At 48.4% G+C, this 24097-nt stretch overlaps 1 protein-coding gene across 1 annotated transcript in view; it reads right to left on the bottom strand.

Moving 5' to 3' along the window:
• CASZ1 (castor zinc finger 1) overlaps window positions 1-24097 on the bottom strand; it is a 44224-nt gene that overhangs the window by 12160 nt on the left and 7967 nt on the right. Inside the window, exons 3-6 of the mRNA XM_015821426.2 lie at window positions 20510-21354; window positions 16349-16417; window positions 6216-6306; window positions 1992-2156 (exon numbers count right to left, since the gene is read on the bottom strand). Of these exons, the coding sequence (XP_015676912.1) occupies window positions 1992-2156; window positions 6216-6306; window positions 16349-16417; window positions 20510-21354 (1170 nt within the window). The remainder of the gene's footprint in view (window positions 1-1991; window positions 2157-6215; window positions 6307-16348; window positions 16418-20509; window positions 21355-24097) is intronic.

Genomic DNA, 24097 nt, shown 5'->3' with positions numbered 1-24097 from the left:
GGACCGGCTTTGCTTCACGTCCCTCCGTGTGCAGAGAGAAGGAATGCAGAATGCAGAATCTCTCTCTCCCCACCTCGGCCCAGCCAGGGGGAAACTGGCCATATTGAGTAAAATTCCAGCAGAATCTGTCAACGCCGCCGGGGTGCCCTCTGAGAGCGTCCGTTGCCAATGCCTGCACCATCTCAGAAGTGAAGCAAACCAAAACACACACACACACACACACAAGTTCACCTTGGGTTGAGAGAAAAGCAATCTGACAAACACCCAGAAAGTGTGCAGGATGGGGGAGGGAGGGAGGGAGGGAAGGGGTGGGTGGGGGGCGAAGGGAGGGAGCTATTCCGAAGCTACTTCCAAATCTAACCCGGGCCTCTTTTCCCCACTGACACCTTGAAAAAAGACAGACCCAGAGTGGTGTTAAAAGAAGAAATTAAACAAAAAAAGAAAAAGAAAAAGAAACACCTCCCGGTGAACAATTTGCGAGAAGGGCCGATTGTGGTAAAGTGGGGGGAAAAATGTCCCCTTGGTATAAACAACTAACTGCCTTTTGTCCAGGCCAATTATGGACATAAAAAGGGGAAGGGCCTTCCCAGCCAGGCTTGTGGGGGGCAAAGGCTGCTGTTTGAAGAGTTTTGCTCTCCTGGGGGGGAATTTACAACGTTGTGACACCTTTTTTGTTCTTTCTTCTTCCCCTTAACGTGGACGTTGGCTTCCAACGAAGGTTTTCATGTTGGTCCCCTTTTCTAAAAAATTCTTTCCATCCAGAGGTGCCGGTTGCCGGTCCTCACCCATTCCCTTCAAGGGAAGGGCAGCCTGGCGTGTCCTGGACACCTCAGAATCCACCCAGCGTACGAGTAGACGACAACAACTGTTCGTTTAGCGACAGCTCAAAGTCACAACGGCGCCGGAAAATGTGCCTTAGGACCGTTTTTCAGAGTTGCGACCTTTGCCTGGCAGATGCTTGGCAACTGATTCCCACTTACGACCGTTCACGTGATGCCCTTTTGCAACCTTCTGGCCGGCAGGAAACCAGGTTCACTTCCCAACCGGTTTACTAACTGGTCAACTGCAGTGATCCACTTAACAACCGGGGGAAGGAAGGCCGTAAAACGGTGGGGTCAAACTCGCTGGACGAAGGTCTCGCTTAACAACGGAAATTTTGCAGTGGCTAAGCCGAGGACTCCCTGCAGTCCGGTGGGCTGCAGGGGCTGGAGTGGATGCCGGCAGATGCAAAGACCAAACTAACTTGGATCTCAAAGGAGTAATAGTAATAGTAATAATAATAAAGTTGGAACCCCCTGCTCAGGCAGGAAACCCTACACCATTTCAGACAAGTGGCTGTCCAGTCTCTTCTTCAAAACCTCCAGTGTTGGAGCATTCACAACTTCTGGAGGCAGGTTGTTCCACTGGTTAATCGTTCTCACGGTCAGGAAGTTTCTCCTTAGTTCTAGGTTGCTTCTAAAAGCCGCCAGCCCGGGAAGGATTTGAAAGGATTCAAAGTCTCTGCTCCAGGTTGAACCCAGCCAAACTTCCCATCTCGCACGCTTCCTCCCTAGTGGAGAGGCTGTAGTTTCTCCCTCTGATCTTCCGTTTGAAACTGGGCTGCTATTAATATTGGATTGGCTCAGCGGCCAGGCACAAAGCGAGTGAAAGAGCAGCGAAATCTGCACCGCAAGGTCACCACGCTCAACGGAGAGCAAAGCCACTCGGAGCGAGCGGAGGAGGAGGCCTCCTGCTTAGAAACACCGGAGGGCCATCCTCCCAGGAGGGGCCTGGGGGGGGACTCAAAAGGAAAAACCCACCGGTTATCCCTTCCAAAAAAAAACCCCAACTCATCCCGGCCATGTTGCAGAAAAGGGGACCCTCTAGGATTATTCTCCCGTCGCAAGGCTCGTTTTGAGTGGAGGGTGGGGAATTCATTGGCCATCCTGATCCTTGTCTTCCCAGCCCGGCGAAGGTGGGCCGGGGGGTGGGTGGGTGGGTGGGTGGGTTACCTGCATGCAGTGATAGTGTGTGCTTTTCCCGTTGAGGTGGCAGCCGTGATAGTAGACGCTGCAGTCGTCCAGGGGGCTGAACCGCATGAAGCCGTGCTGGAGGGAGTTATCCCGTTTCTTGTGCATGTTGTAATGCCGGATCACGTCCTGCTTACTGGTGAACCTCTGAGGGCGAGAGGGAGAAGCAGGAGAAGGTGAGGGAAGGATGTCCGTCCCAGGCGCGGAAAGGCGAAGGCATCCCAGCCAGGCTTTCGCGACAGAGGGAAAATACGGGAAACACCGAACACGGGGACGTAATTCGGACGTGGGCTGAAAAGAAGCCCTTGCCAAAGCAGGGCTGCCTTTGCGTAACATGCTTAGCCCATGCGGTGCTGTGCAGCGTGCGAAACCTGGATGGCTTAAATCCAGCCCGGCTTTTTTTTTGGGTGGCATGAGCCAGGGCAGCAAACCTGGTTACTTTCCTGGACCAACTTAACTTATGGGACAGGTGCGTGAATTCAGGAGCCTTGAGTTCATTCTCTTTTGAAAGTAAAGGCAAGGTCTGGTTAAAAGGACGGCCAAGATCACTGAGCCTGCAGAAACAGGTGGCCATTGAGTGTTTGGGTGTGGGCTTCCCCCTCAAGGGAAGCCCAGATTCTCTCCTCCCCAAATTGACCACGAATTCTATTCTATTCTATTCTATTCTATTCTATTCTATTCTATTCTATTCTATTCTATTCTATTCTATTCTATTCTATTCTATGTTCTATTCTATTCTATTTCATTCTATATTCTATTCTATTCTATTGTTCCATTCTATTTTCTATTCTATTCTATTCTATTCCATTCCATATTCTATTCCATTCCCTTCTATATTCTATTCTATTCTATTCTATTCTATATTGTTCTGTTCTGTTCTGTTCTATTCTTTCATTCTATTCTATTCTATTTCATTCTATATTCTATTCTATTCTATTCTATTCTATTCTATTCTATTCTATTCTATTCTATTCTATTGTTCCATTCTATTTTCTATTCTATTCTATTCCATTCCATATTCTATTCCATTCCCTTCTATATTCTGTTCTGTTCCGTTCCGTTCCGTTCCATTCCATATTCTATTCTATTCTATTCTATTCTATTCTATTCTATTCTATTCTATTCTATTCTATTCTATTCCATTCCATTCCATTCCATATTCTATTCTATTCTATTCTATTCTATTCTATTCTATTCTATTCTATTCTATTCTATTCTATATTCTGTTCTGTTCTGTACTATTCAATTCCATATTCCATTCCAACACAAGCAGAGAGACCCCTCGGGTGAATCCAGCTGCTGGGATAGAGGCGGATCTCCTGAGCAGGATTCCCTCCGTATCCAGATGGGGAATTGCACACACACACACACCCTCCTCAAACCTTTCTCTCTTGGAATGGAGGAATAAATCTCCATCTGGCTCTATTGCTTTGATTAAACTTTGCAATATACCCAGGAGCGGCAAAGAAGCTCCGAGGAGCAATTTCCCTGGGATTCTGTCGCCACACACACCGCTAATATACAGCCGCTTATTCCGGAGTCTCTAGAGCGGAGGATAGTCAACTTTGGCAACTTTTTAAGACTTGGCTTAAAATCAACCAAGCTTGGCTGGCTGGGGAATTCTGGGAGTTGAAGTCCACGAGTCTTGAGGTTGCAAGATTGGATAGTCCTGCTCTAGAGCCAGCCAAAAATCACTGCCAAGCTTTACACTCTCCTGGGGGGGGGGGTGTCAGGCAATCTTTTCTAAAGCAGGGACATTTCTTCACACACACACACCCAGCTCTCTCTTCCTTAAGGGCTCCTTCCTCAGAGACACACAAATAACACAGTTGGAAGGGACCTTGGAGGTCTTCTAGTCCAACCCCTGCTCAGGCAGGAAACCCTATACCATTTCAGACAAATGGTTGCCCAGTCTCTTCTTAAGAACCTCCAGTGATGGAGCACCCACAACTTCTGTAGGCAAAAGCCGTTCTGCTGATTAATTGTTCTGTTCTGTTCTATTCTGCATTCCTTCTATTCTATTCTATTCTATTCTATTCTATTCTATTCTATTCTATTCTATTCCATTCCATTCCATAGTCTAGTCTATTCTATTCATTTTCCATTCTATTCTATTCAGTTCTATTCTACATTCTATTCTATTATTATTCTATTCCATCTTTATTCTATTCTATTCCATTCCATTCCATCTTTATTCTATTCTACTCTATTCTATTATTATTTTATTCCATTCCATCTTTATTCTATTCTATTCCATCTTTATTCTATTCTATTCTATTCCATCTTTATTATATTCTATTCTATTCCATTCCATTCCATAGTCTATTCTATTCTATTCATTTTCCATTCTATTCTATTCATAGTTCTATTCTATATTCTATACTATTCTATTCTATTCCTTATTATTCTATTCTATTCTATTCTATTCTATTCTATTCTATTCTATTCTATTCTATTCTATTCTATTCTATTCTTCTGACTGTCAGGAAATTCCTCCTTAGTTCCAGGTTGCTTCTCTCCTGGCTGGGTTTCCATCCGTTGCTTCTTGTCCTGCCTTCAGGTGCTTTGGGGACCCACCCCCTCCTCAACCCGTTGCTGGATTCCCACTGCCCACATCCTCACCACCATCCACCCACAGAAACCCCCAGCCTACCAAGCAGGGGGAAACAGAGCCAGCATCCCAGCTGCAATGGGAGGTGTGCCTCCAATCCAGGAGAACGACAGGGAAGAAACCCAAGGCAGCTATTCCTGGGAATCCCGTCAACCACGCCACCACAAGCCCTAATTGACCGGTGCAGAGAGGGGGGAGGACAGGGGCCTGACTACAAAAAAATGGCAGAGTCACAGTCAACCCTGAGCGCGGGGTGAAGACAGGCAGCACGTGACCCGGTGGAGCCGGCTTGACGACTGGGTCCTGGCACCTCTCCCAGCCCTTCCAACTTAGAGTCCCTTCCTCCACTTCCTGCTTCTCTCCCACCTTCCTTAATCCCCCGTGGCCAGGAGCTACTGAAGGTCACCTGGGGTTCTCTGCCCCGGAGGGGCTACTCAAAACACCTTTGACCGGAGCGGGATTAACATCACCCCGTTGGGAGGAGAGGCCAAAATGAAGGAGGAACCCCCCCACACGCTCCTTCCATCCGTCTCCATTACCCTGCCTTTTCGTATTTAAAGAGGGTCGTTCCTTGGGGGGGGCAGGAAGGCTTACAACGGGAGCGTTTGTAGGCGCTGTGTGACAATTACACGCCAGAAGTCCATCAAGAATATCTGGAGCGGTACCAACAAGCTGTTTTTAATGAGAAGAGTCCACAAACCACCTTGGATGGCTTTTTCCCTCCGTGCAGCTCTCTGCCTCGAATTAAGCTCCCCGTTTTTATGTCCTCCTGATCTGCATTGCGCCCCGAGAACGTCCCTTGCAGTCGCCCGGCAAAAATATTTTGAAATCAAGGAGGGCAGGAATGCTCTGAAGCCGTTAGTGCAGTGGTTCTCAACCTGTGGGTCGGGACCCCATTTGGGGTCGATCGACCATTTCACGGGGGTCGCCAAGCAAGGCTGTCCGCCATTTTTTTTGTCCATTTTTTTCCCCTTTTCTGGCGGGTGCCTTACCTCCCTTGAGCTGGGCCAGCTGGTGGTCGGCCTGCTCTGTCTCTGCCGCTTGCCAGCTACGCCTCGGCCGGCACAGGGGGCGGAACCACGCATGCGCGGCGCTCCCGGGCAGGGAAAGTCCTCGACTTATGACCGGTTGGGTAGTCCTCGACTTACGACTGGTTTAGTCCTCGACTTATGACTGGTTTAGTCCTCGACTTACGACCGGTTGGGGTCGCGGCATTAAAAAGGTTGAGAACCACTGCGTTAGTGAGAAGCTAATTTGCCCTGGGGGCTTTGAAAGGGCCCACAGGGTCCAAGTGAAGAAGACTCATCACCTCTGGCTGAAGCCCACCTTCTTGAAGAGTTTTCCCACGTGCAAAAAAAATCCCCAGGAATTAAAAAAAAACCTTTCTTTGGCAACTTCCCCCAGGGAAACTCTGGACCAGGGAATGCCAGCCTTGTGCAACACTCCTGCTACGGTGGGCAAATGACTGCACTGGATGTTAGGGCCACTAGATTGGATTCACTAGTCCTGAAGCTTTTTATTTTATTTTATTTTTTCCCTCTCCCACGTTCAGGGCTGGGTTCCCAAGCCTCTGGGTTTTACTGTGTATTTTCTACCTGGTAGTTGCATTCTGGATCAAGGCAGTGATAATGCTCGCGGTATTGGTATGCGCAGTGAATGTGTCCACAGTGCTGGCTTCCGGAAAACCTGGGAATAGGAAGAAGAAGAAGACGAAAGAGAGGTGGTTACGTGGGTCAGAAATAAAATGATAAAATCACACACACACACACACACACACACACCATCCTCTCTGTTTAGACGTCTGTCCATTTCAAAGCAGGTTTGACCCCTGGACATGAGCTGGCCTCTTGAAAATGACCCGAAATGGCAATTGGTCCCACTCTGCAGGGCTGGCGTTCCTGTGCCAGGAGGTTGCAGAGAGCATCTCCCCTTTCCTCTCCTCCTTGTGGACCAGAGGGATTAAGTACAGATTAGGCGAAACCTGGATCAAAAACAGCAACTGGGAGAGGGACCTTGGAGTCCTTTAAACGTGAGCCAGCCGTGTGCGGCAGCAGCCAAAAATGCTAATGCAATCCTGGGTTGTATAAACAGGGGCACAGAATCAAAATCAGGCGGGGTATTAGTAGTACCACTTTATAAAGCCTTAGTAAGGTCACACCTGGAACGCTGCATCCGGTTTTGGTCACCACAATTACAAAAGAGATGTTGAGACTTTGAGGGGGGGGGGAAAGTGCAGAGAAGAGCAACTAGGGTGATTAAAGGCCTGGAGACTAAAACCCATGAAGAACGGTTGCAGGAATTGGGTATGGCCAGTCTAGAGAAAAGCAGGACTGGTGTGTGTGTGTGTGTGTGTGTCTGTGAGACATGATAGCAGTGTTGCAATATTTGAGGGGCTGCCACAAAGAAGAGGGGGGTCAACTTATTTTCCAAAGCACCAGAAGGCAAGACAAGAAACAAGAAAGAGAGAGCAACCTGTAGCAAGAAATGAAAAAGAGAAGCAAGGGAGAACAGAACAGAACAGAATAAAAGAGTTGGAAGGGGCCCTGGAGGTCTTCTAGTCCAACCCCCCTGCTCAGGCAGGAAACCCTAGACCGTGCGGGAGAATTCGGAGGTGGGCAGGGGGGCCTCGGCATCCCGGGGGCCACGCGGGTCCCATGCTTCCCACCTTTTACCCTCCCCTCTCCTCCCCCTCCCATTTGGCAGAGTGGAGACAGCGATGCTCGGCTGTGTCACATCAAGGGCAAAGCTGGCGCGCGGGAGAGGGGGGCAGGCTTCCAGTTCTGGAGGGGGGTTAGGGAATCTCCCCCCCACCCCCCTTCCCCAGTTAATAGATTCCTAAAGGGCTACCTCTCTCTCTCTCTCTCTCTCTCCCCCCTTGGCTTTGCCTGACACTTGAAACAGTTCAAGCGATTAATTTTTAAAGGGCAGCATCTGCTGAGCTTTGGAAAGCCAAGCCTTCCACATGCTTGCTGACGCCATCTGCAGAAGGGGCGCACACCTGCTGGCCCCCCCAACCCCGCCACCCCCTTCCACCCGTATTTTCATCAATGCAAAGCCCCCGGCTTGTTGCCGCGCCCGCGGCATTCAGGACGCTGCTTCCCCTGCAAGACCAGGGGCGGGCGCCATTTTGCAGAAGCGAGATGGGACGACACCAGTGATGGGATTCAAATAGGAGAACCACCGGTTCTCTGCGTGGATGCCACTTCCGGAAGTCCACTCTGGGCCTGGCCAACAAAAAAATTAGCTACCGGTTCTGCCGAAGTGGTTCGAACCGGCTGAATCCCACCACTGGACGATGCCAGGGACCAAGAAGATCTTCTTCCTATATAGCCGGGCTCTCCAAACTTGGCAACTTTAAGACTTAAGGACTTCAACTCCCAGCATTCCTCAGCCAGCCATGAGGCATATACAGGGGCCATTTCCCACACAGGGTTGATACAGAGAACCTACCAAATTGGGATAAATAGGATTATGGTGCATGGTGTTCTCATTGTCTGTTTCCAGGACTGCCGCTTCTTTGATCCTCAAGAGGAGGGGTCTTCAAACTTGGCCCTTTCATGACTCGTGGACTTCAACTCCCAGAATTCCTCAGCCAGCATGCCTGGCTAAGGAATTCTGGGAGTTGAAGTCCACGAGTCATGAAAGGGCCAAGTTTGAAGACCCCTAGTCTGGATCCCAGCCCGCAGTTTCATCAAAATGGCTGACTGAGGAATTCTGGGAGTTGAATTCCACCAGTCATGAAAGGGCCAAGTTGGAAGACCCCTGGTCAGGATCCCAGCCCTCAGTTTCATCAAAATGGCCGACTGAGGAATTCTGGGAGTTGAAATCCTACCAGTCATAAAAGGGCTAAGTTTGAAGACCCCTGCTCAAGAGCAAATTAAGGAACCATCTTTCGTACTGAATCCATGTTTTTCAGCATTGGATCCTTCCCTGGTCTTGGGGGGGAACGACAAGGAACTGCACCACCCACCAAAGAAGAAAGAAAAACCAAACCTGCCCCATTATCAGAAAGGCCGGTGGGTCCACCAGCTGAGGCCCCTCGAATTAATAGACGGCATCCAGTTTTGGTGGCCCCGTTATAAAAAAGATGTTGAGACTTTAGAAAGAGTACAAGCAGAGCGACAAAAATGATTAGGGGGCTGGAGGCTAAAAAACATACCAAGAACGGTTGCTGGAATTGGGTCTGTCTAGTTCAGGGGTAGGCAACCTTGGCCCTTTTATGACTGGTGGACTTCAACTCCCAGAATTCCTGAGCCAGCATGGGGGAACTATGGCCCCCTCATGACTCGTGGACTTCAACTCCCAGAATTCCTGAGCCAGCATGGGGGAATTATGGCCCCCTCATGACTCGTGGACTTCAACTCCCAGAATTCCTGAGCCAGCCAGCATGAGGGAACTATGGCCCCCTTATGACTCGTGGACTTCAACTCCCAGAATTCCTGAGCCAGCCATGCTGGGGGGAAAGGGAGAGGTTTCCAAGCTGAGCCATGCCGGCTCAGGAATTCTGGGAGTTGAAGTCCACGAGTCATAAAAGAGCCAAGGTTGCCTACCCCTGGTCTAGTTTAATGAAGAGAAGGATGAGAAGGGGACATGATAGCAGTCTTCCAGTATCTCAGGGGCTGCCCCAAAGAAGAGGGAGTCAAGCTATTCTCCAAAGTATCAGAAGGAAAGACAAGAAGCAACAGATGGAGACTAGTCAAGGGGAGAAGCAACCTGGAATTAAGGAGAAATTTCCTGACAGTCAGAACAATTAACCAGTGGAATGACTTGCCTCTAGAAATTGTGGGTCCTCCATCACTGGAGGTTTTAAGAAGAGACTGGACAGCCATTTGTCTGAAATGGCATAGGGTTTTCTGCCTGAGCAGGGGCAGGAAAAGGTCCTTTCCAACTGTTACTCTGTTGTGTTATTGTGTATTTTTTAAAAAATCAAGTTTCCTACAGACAGAGAATTAAAGCTATTGCTATATTACACCAGGCATATAACTCCGATTGCCTCTCATCATCGGAGGCCCCAAAGGCCAGGCTAATCAGCCATAAGCTGGTTTTCAATGCTACCAGCTATAATCAGAGGTGTTTGATGGATTTTTTTTAAAAAAAAGGTTCTGAAGTTTTGTTTCTTTTGAGCCTTGCTATAAAAACTGCTATTGGCAATATTCAGAGGAGCAGCATGCAAACTGTTAAATAAGTAAATAAGAGGAAGGACAGAATACGCGCCCGATTCTGCAAAGGCCAATGGATTTATTTCTAAACTCTTCCTGTCCTGAGTAGGAAGTAGACATTTAAAATCAAGAAATATTGATAGATATTGATGCCACGGCAACAATTTTTTTCTATTTTTATTTTTTTTAAAAAAACACAAGCATTATTTATTAATGCAGCCGCGCCGTGACTCGTGGTTTTCACCCAGAAAAGCTCATTGGCCTCTGATAACCAAGTGGTGAGCTGCCCTTTTACCCCTTCTTCAGAAGGGCTCACCCACATAATTAATGTTGGGAAAAAAATCTGTGGCCTATTTAATTGGGGCCAGATTTTTAGTAGATCAGAAAGATGCTTAATTGATTCATCTAACCAACGAAGCAACTAAATATTAAAATCATTCATTATATGCTGTGGGCTTGACGTAACTTGGAGAGAGAGAAAGAGAGAGAGAGAGAGAAAGAAAGAAAGAAAGAAAGAAAGAAAGAAAGAAAGAAAGAAAGAAAGAAAGGAGAGAAAGCAGAGAGAGAGAGAGAAGAGAAAGAAAGAGAGAGAAAGAAGAGAGGGAAAAGAGAAAGAAAGAAGAGAGAGAAAGGGAGAGAAGAGAAAGAAAGGAGAGAAAGGAGAGAGAGAGAGAGAAGAGAAAGAAAGAGAGAGAAAGAAGAGAGGGAAAAGAGAAAGAAAGAAGAGAGGGAAAGGGAGAGAAGAGAAAGAAAGAAAGGAGAGAGAGAGAGAGAGAGACCTTACTTAAATTCCATTTTCTCACTTAATACAAGAGCAGGATTTAGCATCGTGCAAGGGGTTCCCCTTTTTTTCCCCTAATCCATCATATTTTCTCATTTTACGCTTCTACATCTAAACTCTTGACTGCATTCGTGGCCATGATCCTGTCAAGATCAAGCACACTTCGCTGAGAGTAATTCGGCACGCAGCTGTCCCTTCCCTTGGATTTCCCACTGCAAACCAGCTCTTCAAATAGAATTTTAGGAATTATGCAAACAGAGTGTGTCTCTTTAGAACGCCATAGGAAAAAAAATAATCAGAGAACTGTTCCTTCGGCATATTTCCTGCCAATCCCAATGCAGGTATCTGTCTCAAATTACAAGGCAAATATATATATTAGGAAGGGACTCGCCTTTTTGCAGGCACTCGACGGAAACCCCAAAGTCATTTTTTCTGAGACCACATCCATGCCTCTGAACAGTCTTTTTAGGACCTTTTGCTCTCTAGGTAAACTTAGAAAACCTATATACATGGATCCTTTCCAAGGATGTATGTATAAAATCTTGCGGGGAAAGCTAGGAACATCTGATGGAGAATTCTCAGGAATTCACAGATGCTACAGTTCTTCAAATCAAAAATCCAAAAGCAGAACGGAGATGGGGTGTATTCCTCCATACGCCCCCCCCCCCGCCCACCTCTTCCGCAAAGGTTGTGCGATCATCCTGCGGCATCAGATAATCTGATCAGCTCACAATCCAGAGAGAGAGAACAACAAGGCAACAGCAGAAAACGAAAACTTAAAAGCACAACAAGAGCTGGGTTATCACCTCTCCTTGCTTCTGACTGAAATATGCGAGCGTTCAAATGGGGACGTTATCCGGAGCACGCTCAACAACACACACACACACACACACTGCCGTGCAAAACCCCACGTTTTATTTCATTCCCTAGTTAACCTCCGGATAAATAAATACTAATAAAAATAATAAATACAGAAAGCCAGCCTGCTTAGCAACTGTTTACACGCTCATTACGCTGTAACGATGATGATGTGCGTGGCTGGGGTGGTGTGTGTGTGTGTGTGTGTGTGTGTGTGTGTGGGAAACCCAGCCAGTACCAAACCACCCCCAATTACAAGTGATGGGTAGAAAAAGCTCGTGTAAATAAATATTTAAGCAAGATCCTCAGCAGAACCATCTGCTCGGGCACCAATAATAATAAATAAGGAGTCCAAGGGAGGGAGGGGAAAAAAAAGAGAAGAAATGTAAATACGGAGCAAGAGGAAAAAGTTAAGAGTCTTCCTCTAAATCTCGAAGAAGCTAAACGAGTCAATCAAGGCAATTTCTTCCGCCGCTGGCTTTCGCCTGTTAAGCACGTTGTGCTCCGCAGATATAACGCAATCCCCTCTCTGCACGGGACACACAGGGCACACGGGTGTATTAGATGAACTGACAGGGGCTGGACAAGATGGGTTAGGGTCCTGGCTGCCAGGAGACGGCCAGGCCACGAAAGGTAAGCGGGGGGGGGGGTCATGGAAGCAACTCTGGCGATCTCCCCGGATGCTCCATGATTCCTCCAGACGGTTCCCACACGTGTTACGCTTCAGATGGTTTCGCGGTGAGGGGCTAAATCAAAGGGGTCTGGAAGCGGGGAAGCCAAGGCAGGGCAGGCGGAACAGGATCGGTGTCACTGGCAAAACTGATACTGTCCCGGGCCTGGCCTGGCCTGGGGAGACCTTGGCCCAAGAGACCTTTTTTCTCTCTCTCTCCTTTGACTTTCAACCCCTAGCCGGAGTTGCTAATCTCCAGGAATGCAGTTCTCCTGGAAGCAGAGAGAGAGAGAGGGAAAGGGGAAAAGAGAGAGAAAGGGAAAGAGAGAGAGAGAGGGAAAGAGAAAGGGAAAGAGAGAGAGAGAGAGAGAGAGAGAGAGAGAAAGAGAAAGGGAAAGAGAGAAAAATAAAGAAATAGAGAGAGAAAGAGAGAAAGGGAGAGAGAGGGGGGGAAAGAGAGAGAGAGGGAAAGAGAGAGAAAGAGAAAGGGAAAGAGAGAGAAAGGGAAAGAGAAAAAGAAAGAGAGAAAGAAAGAGAGAGGGAAAGAAAAAGAAAGAGAGAAAGAAAGAGAGGGAAAGAGAGAGAAAGAGAGAGAAAGGGAAAGAGAGAAAAAGAGAAAGAAAGAGAGAGAGAGAGAGGGAAATAGAGAGAGAGAAAGAGAGAGAGAAAGGGAAAGAGAGAAAGAGAGAGAGAGAGAGAGAAAGGGGAAAAAAAGAGAGATGCTTTTGCAGCTGGCAAAGGACAAACCCTTGTCTTGTGCGAGAGACGGCTTAAAATAATGAGCTTATGACTGCTAATCAAGCCGGCCCCACTGTCTGATTTAAGGGCCCCAAGGGGAAGGACTTCGGGCAGGGAAAACAATGAGCAGAAGAAAGTCTCAGGGTGTGTGTGTGTGTGTGTACACACGCACACGGGGACATGCATCGGAGTTGCCCTTCAGATGCAGCAAGGCAAAAATTACCGATGTGGCTTAGAATCAATTCTGATCTTAAAAGAGGGAGGCAAGGAGGAAAAGAGAGAGAGAGAGAGAGAGGGAAGGAGAAATTAAACACCTGATTACTTTGCTTAGACCACCCTCATTGTGGCTACCTGCTTGGATAATGTCTGGTTAAATGTGCTGTTAAATCATTTACAGCTGGAGATGGGTTTTCAGGGAGCTGAAGGGCAATTTGGAAACAGGAGAACGATCTGCCCAGCGAGCCGGCCTTCCTCAATCCGGGCACCCTCATCCAGGGGTTAGGCTGCCCCCCTTTATTGCCTCCACCTTTCTGGCTGGGGATGATGGGAACTGGTGGGAGTGCAACCCACCTGAAGGGGTAGAACATGGAGGAGGCTGGTATATTGTGTGCTGTTATCCCAATTTGTCCCTTGCAAATAGATCTGGTGTGTGGGTGTGTGTGTGTGTGTGTGTGTCATATCATTTTGAGTCACAAAACACACCATGCCATGTATGGAAAGCAGATGGTTTTTTTCCCCTAAGAACGACGCCATTCTGATTTTGGCTTTAAATTATTCAGATGAAAAGATGCTGGAATTGGGTCTGTCTAGTTTCATGAAGAGAAGGACAAGGGGGGACAGGATAGCAGTCTTCCAGTATCTCAGGGGCTGCCCCAAAGAAGAGGGAGTCAAGCTATTCTCCAAAACGCCTGAAGAAGGCAGGACAAGAAGCCACGGATGGAAACTAACCAAGGAGAGAAGCAACCTGGAACTAAGGAGGAATTTCCTGACAGTGAGAACAATTAACCAGTGGAACAACCTGCCTCCAGAAGTTGTGAATGCTCCATCACTGGAAGTTTTTAAGAAGAGACTGGACAGCCATTTGTCTGAAATGGTATAGGGTTTCCTGCCTGAGCAGGGGGTTGGACTAGAGGACCTCCAAGGTCCCTTCCAACTTTATTATTATTATTATTATTATTATTATTATTATTATTATTATTATTATTATTATTATTATTATTATTATTATTATTACCACCAAACTGAATTACGATGGGGAGACTTATGAAACCTCCCAGTCCCAGCCAGAAGTTCCTAAACCGGTGGCCCAAATTCCCAATGAATGCCACAGTGTCTCAGTGAATGCAACAGTGGCTCAGGATAACGTTCCTATGGAGAGCTAGGCATGAAAGGGGCAAATTTTGGGTAGTGAACCAGCAGAATTGGAGAAGAAAAATTTGATTGCAATAAGGCAATTTATTTATTTATTTATAATAGTATATATATTATATCAACTTAAGTCCCTGACTGAAATAAAGGGGTGTACCCTGATCTGACTAATTTGGGGGGGTGGGGTGGGGTGGCAAACTCAGCTCAGGCCCTTTGCCTGCGGTGAAACTTGGCTGGGAGGAGAGAAACCTGTTGGAAGGGGCACCACCAGGTGACTTCCATCTAGAATGGAATCTGTGCAGATTAATTTAGGCAAAGTTTCTTCTGATGAGAAGCTTCTAGCCCAGTGTTTCTCAACCTTGACCATTTTAAGGCATGTGGACTTCAACTCCCAGAATTCCACAGGCTGTGGAATTCTGGGAGTTGAAGTCCACATGCCTTAAAATGGTCAAAAATGGTCAAAACCTGTCTCCTGCTTGGCAGCCTGCGGCTCCGGAGCCACATGTGGCTCTTTGAGCCTTCCCCTGCGGCTCCCAGCCTCCTCCGCCATTTGCAGAGAGAGACAGAGACAGAGAGAGGCCCTTGCGTCTGAAATGGTATAGGGGGTTGGACTAGAAGACCTCTTAGGTCCCTTCCAACTTTATTATTATTATTTCTCTCTCTCTCTCTCTCTGTGTGTGTGTGTGTGTGTGTGTGTGTGTGTGTGTAAGTAAGTAAGTAAGTAAGTAAGTAAGTAAGTAAGTAAGTAAGTAAGTAAGTAAGTAAGTAAGTAAGTAAGTAAAAAAGAGAGGGGACTCACGGCCTCCTCCCACGAGGTGAAAAGCTTACTGGGCGTGGCTCCTCCCTCGGCTGCGTCTCTGCAGGAAGCAGGAAGGGGAGGAGCTAGCTAGCCCAGCCATGCTGGCTCAGGAATTCTGGGAGTTGAAGTCCAGGAGTCATAAAAGAGCCCAGGTCGCCTCCCCCCCAGCTGGTTGGAGAACAGCTTGAAGCCAGCTGGCCAGGTGAGCAGAAGATGGGAGAGAAGGAGGGAAGAGAGAAAGAGAGAGAAAGAGAGAAAGGGAAAGAGAGACTGGCAGACTAAGAGCAGAAAGAGAGAGGGAGAGAGGGAGGGAGAGACAGAGACCCTTTTGATATCTAAAATGAAGATAACACTGCATATATCCTTTTTTACCTTTATTATATATATATACCTTTATTATATATATACATATATATATATATATATATATATATATATATATATATATATATATATACACACACACATATATACACACACACATATATACACACACACATACACACATATACATTATACATATACATATATATATATATATATACACATACATACACACACCTATAATAAAGGTAAATAAGGATATATGCAGTGTTATCTTCATTTTAGATATCAAAACGGTTTTGCGGCTCCCAGTGTTTTGTTTTCGGTGGGAAGCGGGTCCAAGTAAGTGTTTTGGGTCGCCTACCCTTGGTCTAGAAGACCTCCAAGGTCCCTTCCAGATATATTCTAATTGATTGAGCGAGTGAGTGACTGAGTGAAATGGTCTAGGGTCTCCTGCTTGAGCAGGGGGTTGGACTAGAAGACCTTCAAGGCCCCTTCCAGCTCTACTCTGATTGATTGATTGATTGATTGATTGATTGATTGATTGATTGATTGAGACGGTCTAGGGTCTCCTGCTTGAGCAGGGGGTTGGACTAGAAGACCTCCAAAGTCCCTTCCAGTTCTACTCTGATTGATTGATTGATTGATTGATTGATTGATTGATTGATTGAGACGGTCTAGGGTCTCCTGCTTGAGCAGGGGGTTGGACTAGAAGACCTCCAAAGTCCCTTCCAGCTCTACTCTGATTGATTGATTGATTGATTGATTGATTGATTGAGACGGTCTAGGGTCTCCTGCCTGAGCAGGGGGTTGGACTGGAAGACCTCCAAGGCCCCTTCCAGCTCTACTCTGATTGATTGAGAGGGACTGAGCAGGAAAGATGGCGGTCACAGCAGTGGGGGAGCCAGTGTGGACGTCAGAGAGAAGGGACCCTGAGCGGCGGCTTACACCGCCCCCAAGACGGGCAGTTGCAGCCCCCTCCACCCTCTCCCCACACCCCAAGGCAGACCAGGGAAGGGGCATCGGCCTACCTGGCAATATATTTCTGGTAAATATTTACATCTTCGGTGACAGCTGGTTTGTCAGTGGTTAATCCATTCCTAATGAGAAGCACACACAGGGCAGAGATGGTTAGCACCAGGCGGTATCAGGAGATGCATCCAACCCCCCCCCCCAGTTTCCCCCCCCCAAAAAATAAACTGCATCCAAAAACATGGCTCAGGGGGAGGACCTGCGTTTCCTCATCACTGGCTTGCTAAGGGACATTTCACCCCAGTTCACCAACAAGTCCTTTGTCTCCAGGCTTATAAAAACGGCACCTTATCCCTGCATGCAAGCCGAGAAAATCTGCACCAGATCAGCCACCAAACCTGGATGGAGTTTTCCAGGAGGACAGGCAGGCAGGGGGGAGCATTTCCCAAGATTTTTGATCTTTTTGAAGCTGGAGATGCCAAGGATCCCTCCATCCTTTGGCCTTTTCTATGCCCAACTGGACCAGGATGTCCAGCCTGCAGCTTCCTTCGTGGCCCATTTGCAAGCGGAAGAAAAAGTAGGATTCCCCCCCCCCCATTAACGCTCACTTAGTCCAAGTGGGGCTGTGGCCTCCCTCTTTGCCTAATCGTCCCTCTTTTTTTTTTTTTTTAATCCGCTGCCTGCGTTGGCTGTTGGGCGTTAAGACACAAGGTAAATAAGGAAATATCTCACACTGAACGCTCCTTAAAGTCCAGAATTCTTGGCTTAGTCCTTGCAAGGATTCTTATGAAGTGATGGCCCAGAGGTAAGCCACACCCAAAATCACGGTGATGTCTTTCGCTCTACCCACCCGCCCCAATTTTACCTGAACTCTGTGTGTGTGTGAGAAAAAGAGGGGAGAAGGGAGAAAGGGGAAGGGAGGAGAGGAGAAGAGAGGAGAGGAATGGAGATGAGAGGAGAGGAAAAGAATGAAAGGAGGATAAAAGAATGAGAGGAGAGGAGAGGAATGGAGAGAAAAGGAGAAGAGAGGAGAGGAAAAGAATGAAAAGAGAATGAAAGAATGAAAGGAGAGGAGAGGAATGGAGAGAAAAGGAGAAGAGAGGAGAGGAAAAGAATGAAAGGAGAATGAAAGAATGAGAGGAGAGGAGAGGAAAAGAATGAAAGGAGAATGAAAGAATGAAAGGAGAGGAATGGAGAAGAGAGGAGAGGAGAGGAAAAGAATGAAAGAATGAAAGGAGAGGAGAGGAGAGGAAAAGAATGAAAGGAGAATGAAAGAATGAAAGGAGAGGAATGGAGAAGAGAAGAGAGGAGAGGAAAAGAATGAAAGGAGAGGAGAGGAGAGGAGAAGAATGAAAGGAGAATGAAAGAATGAAAGGATAGGAGAGGAAAAGAATGAAAGGAGAATGAAAGAATGAAAGGAGAGGAATGGAGAAGAGAGGAGAGGAGAGGAAAAGAATGAAAGAATGAAAGGAGAGGAGAGGAAAAGAATGAAAGGAGAATGAAAGAATGAAAGGAGAGGAGAGGAAAAGAATGAAAGGAGAATGAAAGAATGAAAGGAGAGGAGAGGAATGGAGAGGAGAGGAATGGACAAGACAGGAGAGGAGAGGAAAAGAATGAAAGGAGAGGAGATGAGAGAAGATGAGAGAAGAGAAGAATAGGGAAGGGAAGAGAAGAGAAGATCAAGGATTAGAATGACTTGGTTGCATTGAGAGAAGAGAAGAGAAGAGAAGAGAAGAGAAGAGAAGAGAAGAGAAGAGAAGAGAAGAGAAGAGAAGAGAAGTTGTACTGAGGGACACAGACTCCTAAAAACCAAGCATTTCAGAGGCTGACAGCCTCACATCTGGCCGCCCTTGACATGCTCTTGTCTGAGACGGGTGATTTAAAAGATCTGGGTGCCTCACAGCTGGTTTGGCGATGAAATGACTGTCTCAACGGCCTGGATTCAAGCCAAGTCCCACTCCAGCCCACCAAGGAATCGGTGACAGAGAATCCGAAACGGCCACGCAACAGAGCGGGCACCTGCTCGGCTGGTGGTAATGCATCCCGCTTGGGTGTTTTCTTCGACGTTGCTGGAGCTCCGATTTTCATGATTTTAGCTGGCCTTTGTTTTTATTCCCTTCGGCCAGCACTTTCCCTCTCCCCACCCCTCCCTCCCTCCCTCCCTCCCTCCCCAAAGCATGGAATTATCAGAGAAGCAAAATAAATCAGGAAACAGAACAGTTGCTATCATTAAGGACGGGATGTGGGGCGAGCAGACTTTGGACTCCCTGGAATTTCCTTGCGTAAGCCCTGGAAACCATGATCCAGCCACTTGCATCCCGGGCAAAAACGGGGGCATCGATCCCTGAGAACTAAAGAGCAGGGGGTTTTCCGAGTACAGATAGTCCTCGACTTACGGCGACAACTGAGCCCCCCAAATCTCTTGTGGTTTAAAGTGAGACGTTTGTTAAGTGAGTTTTGCGTCGCCCCGTTTTACGACCTTCCTTGCCCCCGCTGTTAAGCGAATCACTGCAGGGGATAAGTTAGTAACCCGGTTGTTAAGTGAGTCTGGCTTGCCTTCGCTTGTCAGACGGTCGCAAAAGAGGGATCAGGTGACCTCGGGACACAGAAACGGTCATAAATACGAGGAGCGTCTGAATTTCAATCACCTGATCCTGGGGCGGTTGCCAAGGTTGTTAACTGTGAAAAACGCTCCCACGTCACTTCTTTTCGGGGCCGTCATAACGTTGAACGGTCACTAAATGAACCGTTGTAAGTTGAGGACCACCCATTATCTACTAAGCCCAAAGAGTTGAAACTAGAACCAGGACCAAGCTCAAAAGGTCTCTCCAGTGGTCTTTCCACGGCAGGACCTCGATTCCCGCAACTCCCATTTCTGGGAGGATCCCCCAAAAGAAATCCTCGCTGATTTACCTCAGGCCACCCAACCTGGCCTAAGATCCTCAGAGGAGCCCGGCTGGATCCGGCCCAAAGGCTCACGTTTTACTACTCATTGTAGCCAAATCGAACTCGGCGAAAGACCGTTTTTGTCTCGGTCCTCTCGGCCTGTTTTTATCCCTCTGCGACTAATACAGGTAAATCCTCGGCTTGGGACCACAGCTGGGCCCGAAATTTCTGTGGCTAAGCAAGACGGTGTTTTGTCCCACTTTTACGACCTTTCTTGCCACCGTCGTTAAGCGAAACACTGCAGCAGATAAGTTAGTAGCCCGGCTGTTAAGTGAATCCGGCTTCCCCCCGTTGAATTTGCTCACCGGAAGGTCGCAAAAGGGGATGTTGTGACCCACAGGGACACGGCAACGGTCATAAATACGAGTCGGTTGCCAAGCGTCTGAATTCTGATCACGTGACCACGGTCGTAAGTGGGAAAAAAGGTCCCAAATCACTTTTTTTCAAGGCCGTTGTAGTTTTTGAACAGCCGCCAAACGAAGTGCGGTAAGTCAAGAGTTACCTGTATTATGTCTCGTGTCATATCGTATTTGATCCCAGAGCTATTACTTAGTCACCTTAACTTTCTCATCCGTGAAGTTCTTTCATCTATCTTTCAACATCTTCTACTACCATCTTCCCTGTCACCCTTGGGAGCCAAAGGAGGACACGGGAGGCTTTCCTAGAGCACATCTGCAGGGTCTCCATCCCAGCAGATGTGCAGGACTGCAACGGCTTCAGCCAACCTGGTTTTTCTCAGCCCTGCACCCGTGGAGAAGGCCATGCTGGAGAAGGCTGCAAGCCTGGCAGCATTGCTCTTTTCCATGTCCCTTAAACCAGGGGTCCCCAACCCCCGGGCCATAGCCCACTACCGGGCCGCGGCCTGTTTGAAACCGGGCCGCACAAGTGCTGGGCAAGTGCATGCCCGCGAAGCTCCGCTCGTACAAGCGGAGGGTGCTCACGCGCGAAGCTCCATTCACGCCGACGGAGCTCCGCAGGCGAGCACCCTCTGTTCGCGTTGAGTGGAGCTCCGCGCGCAAGCACAAGCACCCTCTGCTCTCCCGCGTGGAACTTTGCAAGCGCTCTCCGAGCTTCCTGCGCAGGTGCAAGTGCCCGCCACTCGCGCACGTGGAGCTTTGCGCGCAAGTGCAAGCACCCTCTGCTCATGCTCAAAATCTCCAATTGGGTGAGTGGCGTATACGCGCCTGCCACTCACATGCACACCCCCTTGCGCTGGGCCGGGCCGCTAGGGTGGAAAGGTTGGGGACCGCAGCCGCGAACGGGGATCGACTTACTTAACAGTGGAAACTGTCCCAGTCGTGATGGAGTCCGTCTTGGAGAAAGTGGATTTAAGGTATTCTGGAGTGCTGAAGGGCAGAGAGGCGGGTTGCTCCGGGCCAGCTACTGGGGTGCTGCTGGGAGTGCTGGCCATAGGGTTGGGGCCCAGGCTAGGAGCTGGCGCTTTGACCGGGGTAATCTTCGGGATGTTCCTGACATCGTACTTGGATGGACGACCGACTTTGCCCGTCTTGAAGGCGATGGCTCCTCCCATGTCCGGGCTGCCTTCCCCGGGCTTGAAAAGATGCAAATATTTGACGTTCTCCAAGTCGTACTTGGACGTCTTCTTGTAGGTGTTCCCGTTCTGTGGCCGGAGACTCTCCCCTGTCTTCAGTTTCTGGATGAAGAAATCGTACTTGGAGGCCCGCGACATCAGCCCTTGCATCTGGGAGCTGCTGGACGAAGGCAGAGGCAAAATGGTGGCTTTCGTCTCCGGCAGGAGTGACGTTTCGGGGGCCGGCAACCGGAGAGCTTGGCCCAAGGCCATGGGGGCCTCTTTGCTGAGCTTACTGGTCAGCTCCTCCGTCTTAACTGGATGAATTGGCCACGGGACCTGCTCGCCAGCCTTCAACTTGCGTATGTATTCCTCGTATTTGGAAAAGCGAGCCCTCTTGCTCATGGCATCCTCGCCGGCAAGGGAGGGAGCCACCGTGGCTGGGTTGGTGGTCTCTGAGGTAGGAGCATTCAGCTTCTCAAAGCTGATCTTCCGAGCCAGCTCATCCCGCATATTCTGGTCATCGTAGCCAAACATGCCGAGGAACTCGCTCATGGTGGTAGCGGCGTAGTCTCGCAGCGATGACGCCTCCCCTGGAGGAAGTGACAGAAAAGAGAGAAAATGTGACACCCGAAGGGATATATTATTCCTTTCTTCCTTCCCTTCCCTTCCGCGTTGCCAGCCACAGCCGGGCGGGGAACGGGAGAGAAGGAGCAAACACGACCGGCTGACGTTTGGCTCACTTTGTTCAGTTTTACGACACTTAAATTAATTTGTTTTTTTTTTTAAAGAAAAAGTAATTAATACTGGGGTAAAATAAAAAGAGTTCATCAATGCCAGGAAAATCAATTTCCTAAATGTTCTAGCCGATGGCTTTTCAGTACATTAAACAAAGTTTCATAAATGTCTCCGCGCTCCCGCCTTGGCCTAATATGAAGAAAAAGTCATTTTCCTGGAAGTGAGGTCGGTTACCAATATGCCAAAGGCACCAGAAGCTTGTGGGGGAGGCTGGCAGCAAAGAGACCCTTTCCCCCCCCCCCCAAAAAAGCAGCGAGGTGGGGACGAAAGCAAAGGCGGGGGAGAAGGAGGGCAAAAGGAACCACAGGGGAAAAAAAAAATTAAGCCTTATAAAAGTTGTGGACAAAGTAGCCCGAAAGACATTCTGATTGACAGCGTGAACGAGTGCGTGTGAAAAAGCGTGTATACAAACACGTATTCTTCATTCCAGTCCCAATTGAGTTGCTTAATTACTTGTCCCGGATGCATTCTGAATCTGGGTATGTCTATCCATGGTTATTAACAAAGTTGTCTAAGTGGAACGTAGATGACAACAACCGAGTGTCAGCTTGGAAAAAGCAATGAGTTTTTCCTAAAAAAATTTTTTTTAAAAGCAAAACCCGAACCTTTTTAGCAAAATTCCCAGCGGCATCTAACCGGCCCCGGTGGGAAGAAGGGGTGTGTGACCCGGAGGCTCCGCTGCTCTCCTCCAGCAATGCTCTTTGCAGCTTTAAACAAGTTGTGGTGTATCAAAACAAGGGTGACAACATTCTCATCTTCCTTTGCGGCCAACCAACTCGGGATGTCTTATCCGTTCCCAGATACCGCCCACTGAGATCCCGACAGGAGGTGGTCAAGACTCAATTGACTTTATCTCCAGCACTTTCCCAACATTAGAGGCCCTTCACTTGGTAAACACTATCCACAGGTTGGTTGTCAGAACCAGCTCGCGAAAGGCTGGCAGACAGGCTAATATGGACGCGACGGGAAGGCCCCAGCGTCGGGTTCTGTTTATTCCCATTTTGCCCTTGAAGGATTGAGTAACGGGAGACAACTTGAGTGCCGAGAAGGGACTCAACTCTCCCGATGCCATCTCCCTTTCTGCCTGCGACTCTCCCGTCGGTCTCACAGATCCTTGGAAATGCACCATTCCCAAGATAAAAGGGACGCTCCGATAATCAGCCAAGCAACTGATGGGCTGACTCTCCCTATTCAAGAGGCAATATTCCTCTGATTGCCAGACTCTGGGGAGCAGTCAAATGACACCGAGGGACCGTCTCAATTACATCCAGCTTGTGGGCGGTTGGAGAAGACGCAGCCGAGCACTTACAGGAGGCAAGCCGCGAACCGGCTAGGCCTTTGTTCTCATCCTACAGAGCCCATTTGACTATAGGCCTTACATTGCAATGTTATCGGGTCGCTGAAGCCAAAGCGCCAACAAAAAAGGCGTTTCTGGCTGTTGGAAAAAGCTGTCTGGAAGTCTGGAGGACAAAGAAGATCACCCAGCTTTTCTTCCCAAAGTGGCTTTCTGCGGGGGCCCTGAGCCTCAGCGAGTCCCTGTCAATTAAAGGTCAGGCTGGCTGAGAATTATGGACCGTCAAAGTCCAAAAACAATTAGAAAGGGCCGCCGCCGTGTTTGAGGAGGCCGGCTGTAATCTGCAGCTTCCCAGGATGAAGTGGCTTTCGGCTGTCTCTTCTCTGTTTATTTATGCCACCCAATTTATGGGCTGCACTCTTGAGTGGCTGATGGCCCTAAGATCACAAACATTGCCGGATTATGAAAACATGCAGAGTTCCAATGTAAACCTTTTGTAAGTTTTAAGAGCGCAAACAGGGGAAGCTCCAGAGCAGGCACACTGCTCCGAGGAAATCAGGAGAGATGAGGATGGAGGAGGAAGGAGATCGTTTATCCTGGACCGCAAATGGTCCCAGCAGGCAGTGCTGCTGGTCACTGGGAAGGACTGGCTTTTATTGGTGCAAAGAAGGAGAAGATTCTCACGTGCCAGCATCGGCTTTGCTTCCGAAAATCCTGGACGGGGCGGACTTCAGCAACCGTCTCAGATCGGTCTGGCTCAGAAGAAGACAGCGGTTCCCAAAGAGCCACGGAAAGGACTGAGGTTCGGTTTTAAAATCACCAGGCAAGCAAAAGGAGCTGGTTCAAGGCCCGCGATCTCTACATTGCGCTGGGGAGAAAGACTTCAGCTTGAAAGCTGCTCAGCCTTTGGGCTAAGATCAAGGGGTAGCACTTGCTGCCAAAGCATGTTGCAGCTGATGTCTTGCATGTCCCACTGGAGCTTCGGGGAAAAGAAAAAAAAAAACCTAAAATCCCTTGTTAAGAGGTGTGTGGGTCTGGGGCAGCTAAAAAGGGTGAGGAGGAAGTGGGAAGCCTTTGATGCCAAAAGGCGAGAAAAAGAGGATAAAGAGCTGGGAAATGGGGAGAGAAAGAGAGAGAGGAAGAGAGGGAGGGAGGGAGAGAGGGAGGGAGAGAAAGAGAGAGAGGAAGGGAGAGAGAGGGAGGGAGAGAGAGGAAGGGAGAGGGAGGGAGGGAGAGAGA

The sequence above is a fragment of the Protobothrops mucrosquamatus genome, unplaced genomic scaffold (genome assembly GCF_001527695.2).
Source record: "Protobothrops mucrosquamatus isolate PMUCROS unplaced genomic scaffold, P.Mucros_1.0 scaffold1329, whole genome shotgun sequence".
Taxonomy (NCBI): Eukaryota; Metazoa; Chordata; class Lepidosauria; order Squamata; family Viperidae; genus Protobothrops; species Protobothrops mucrosquamatus.
This window is presented reverse-complemented; position numbering and strand designations above follow the sequence as displayed.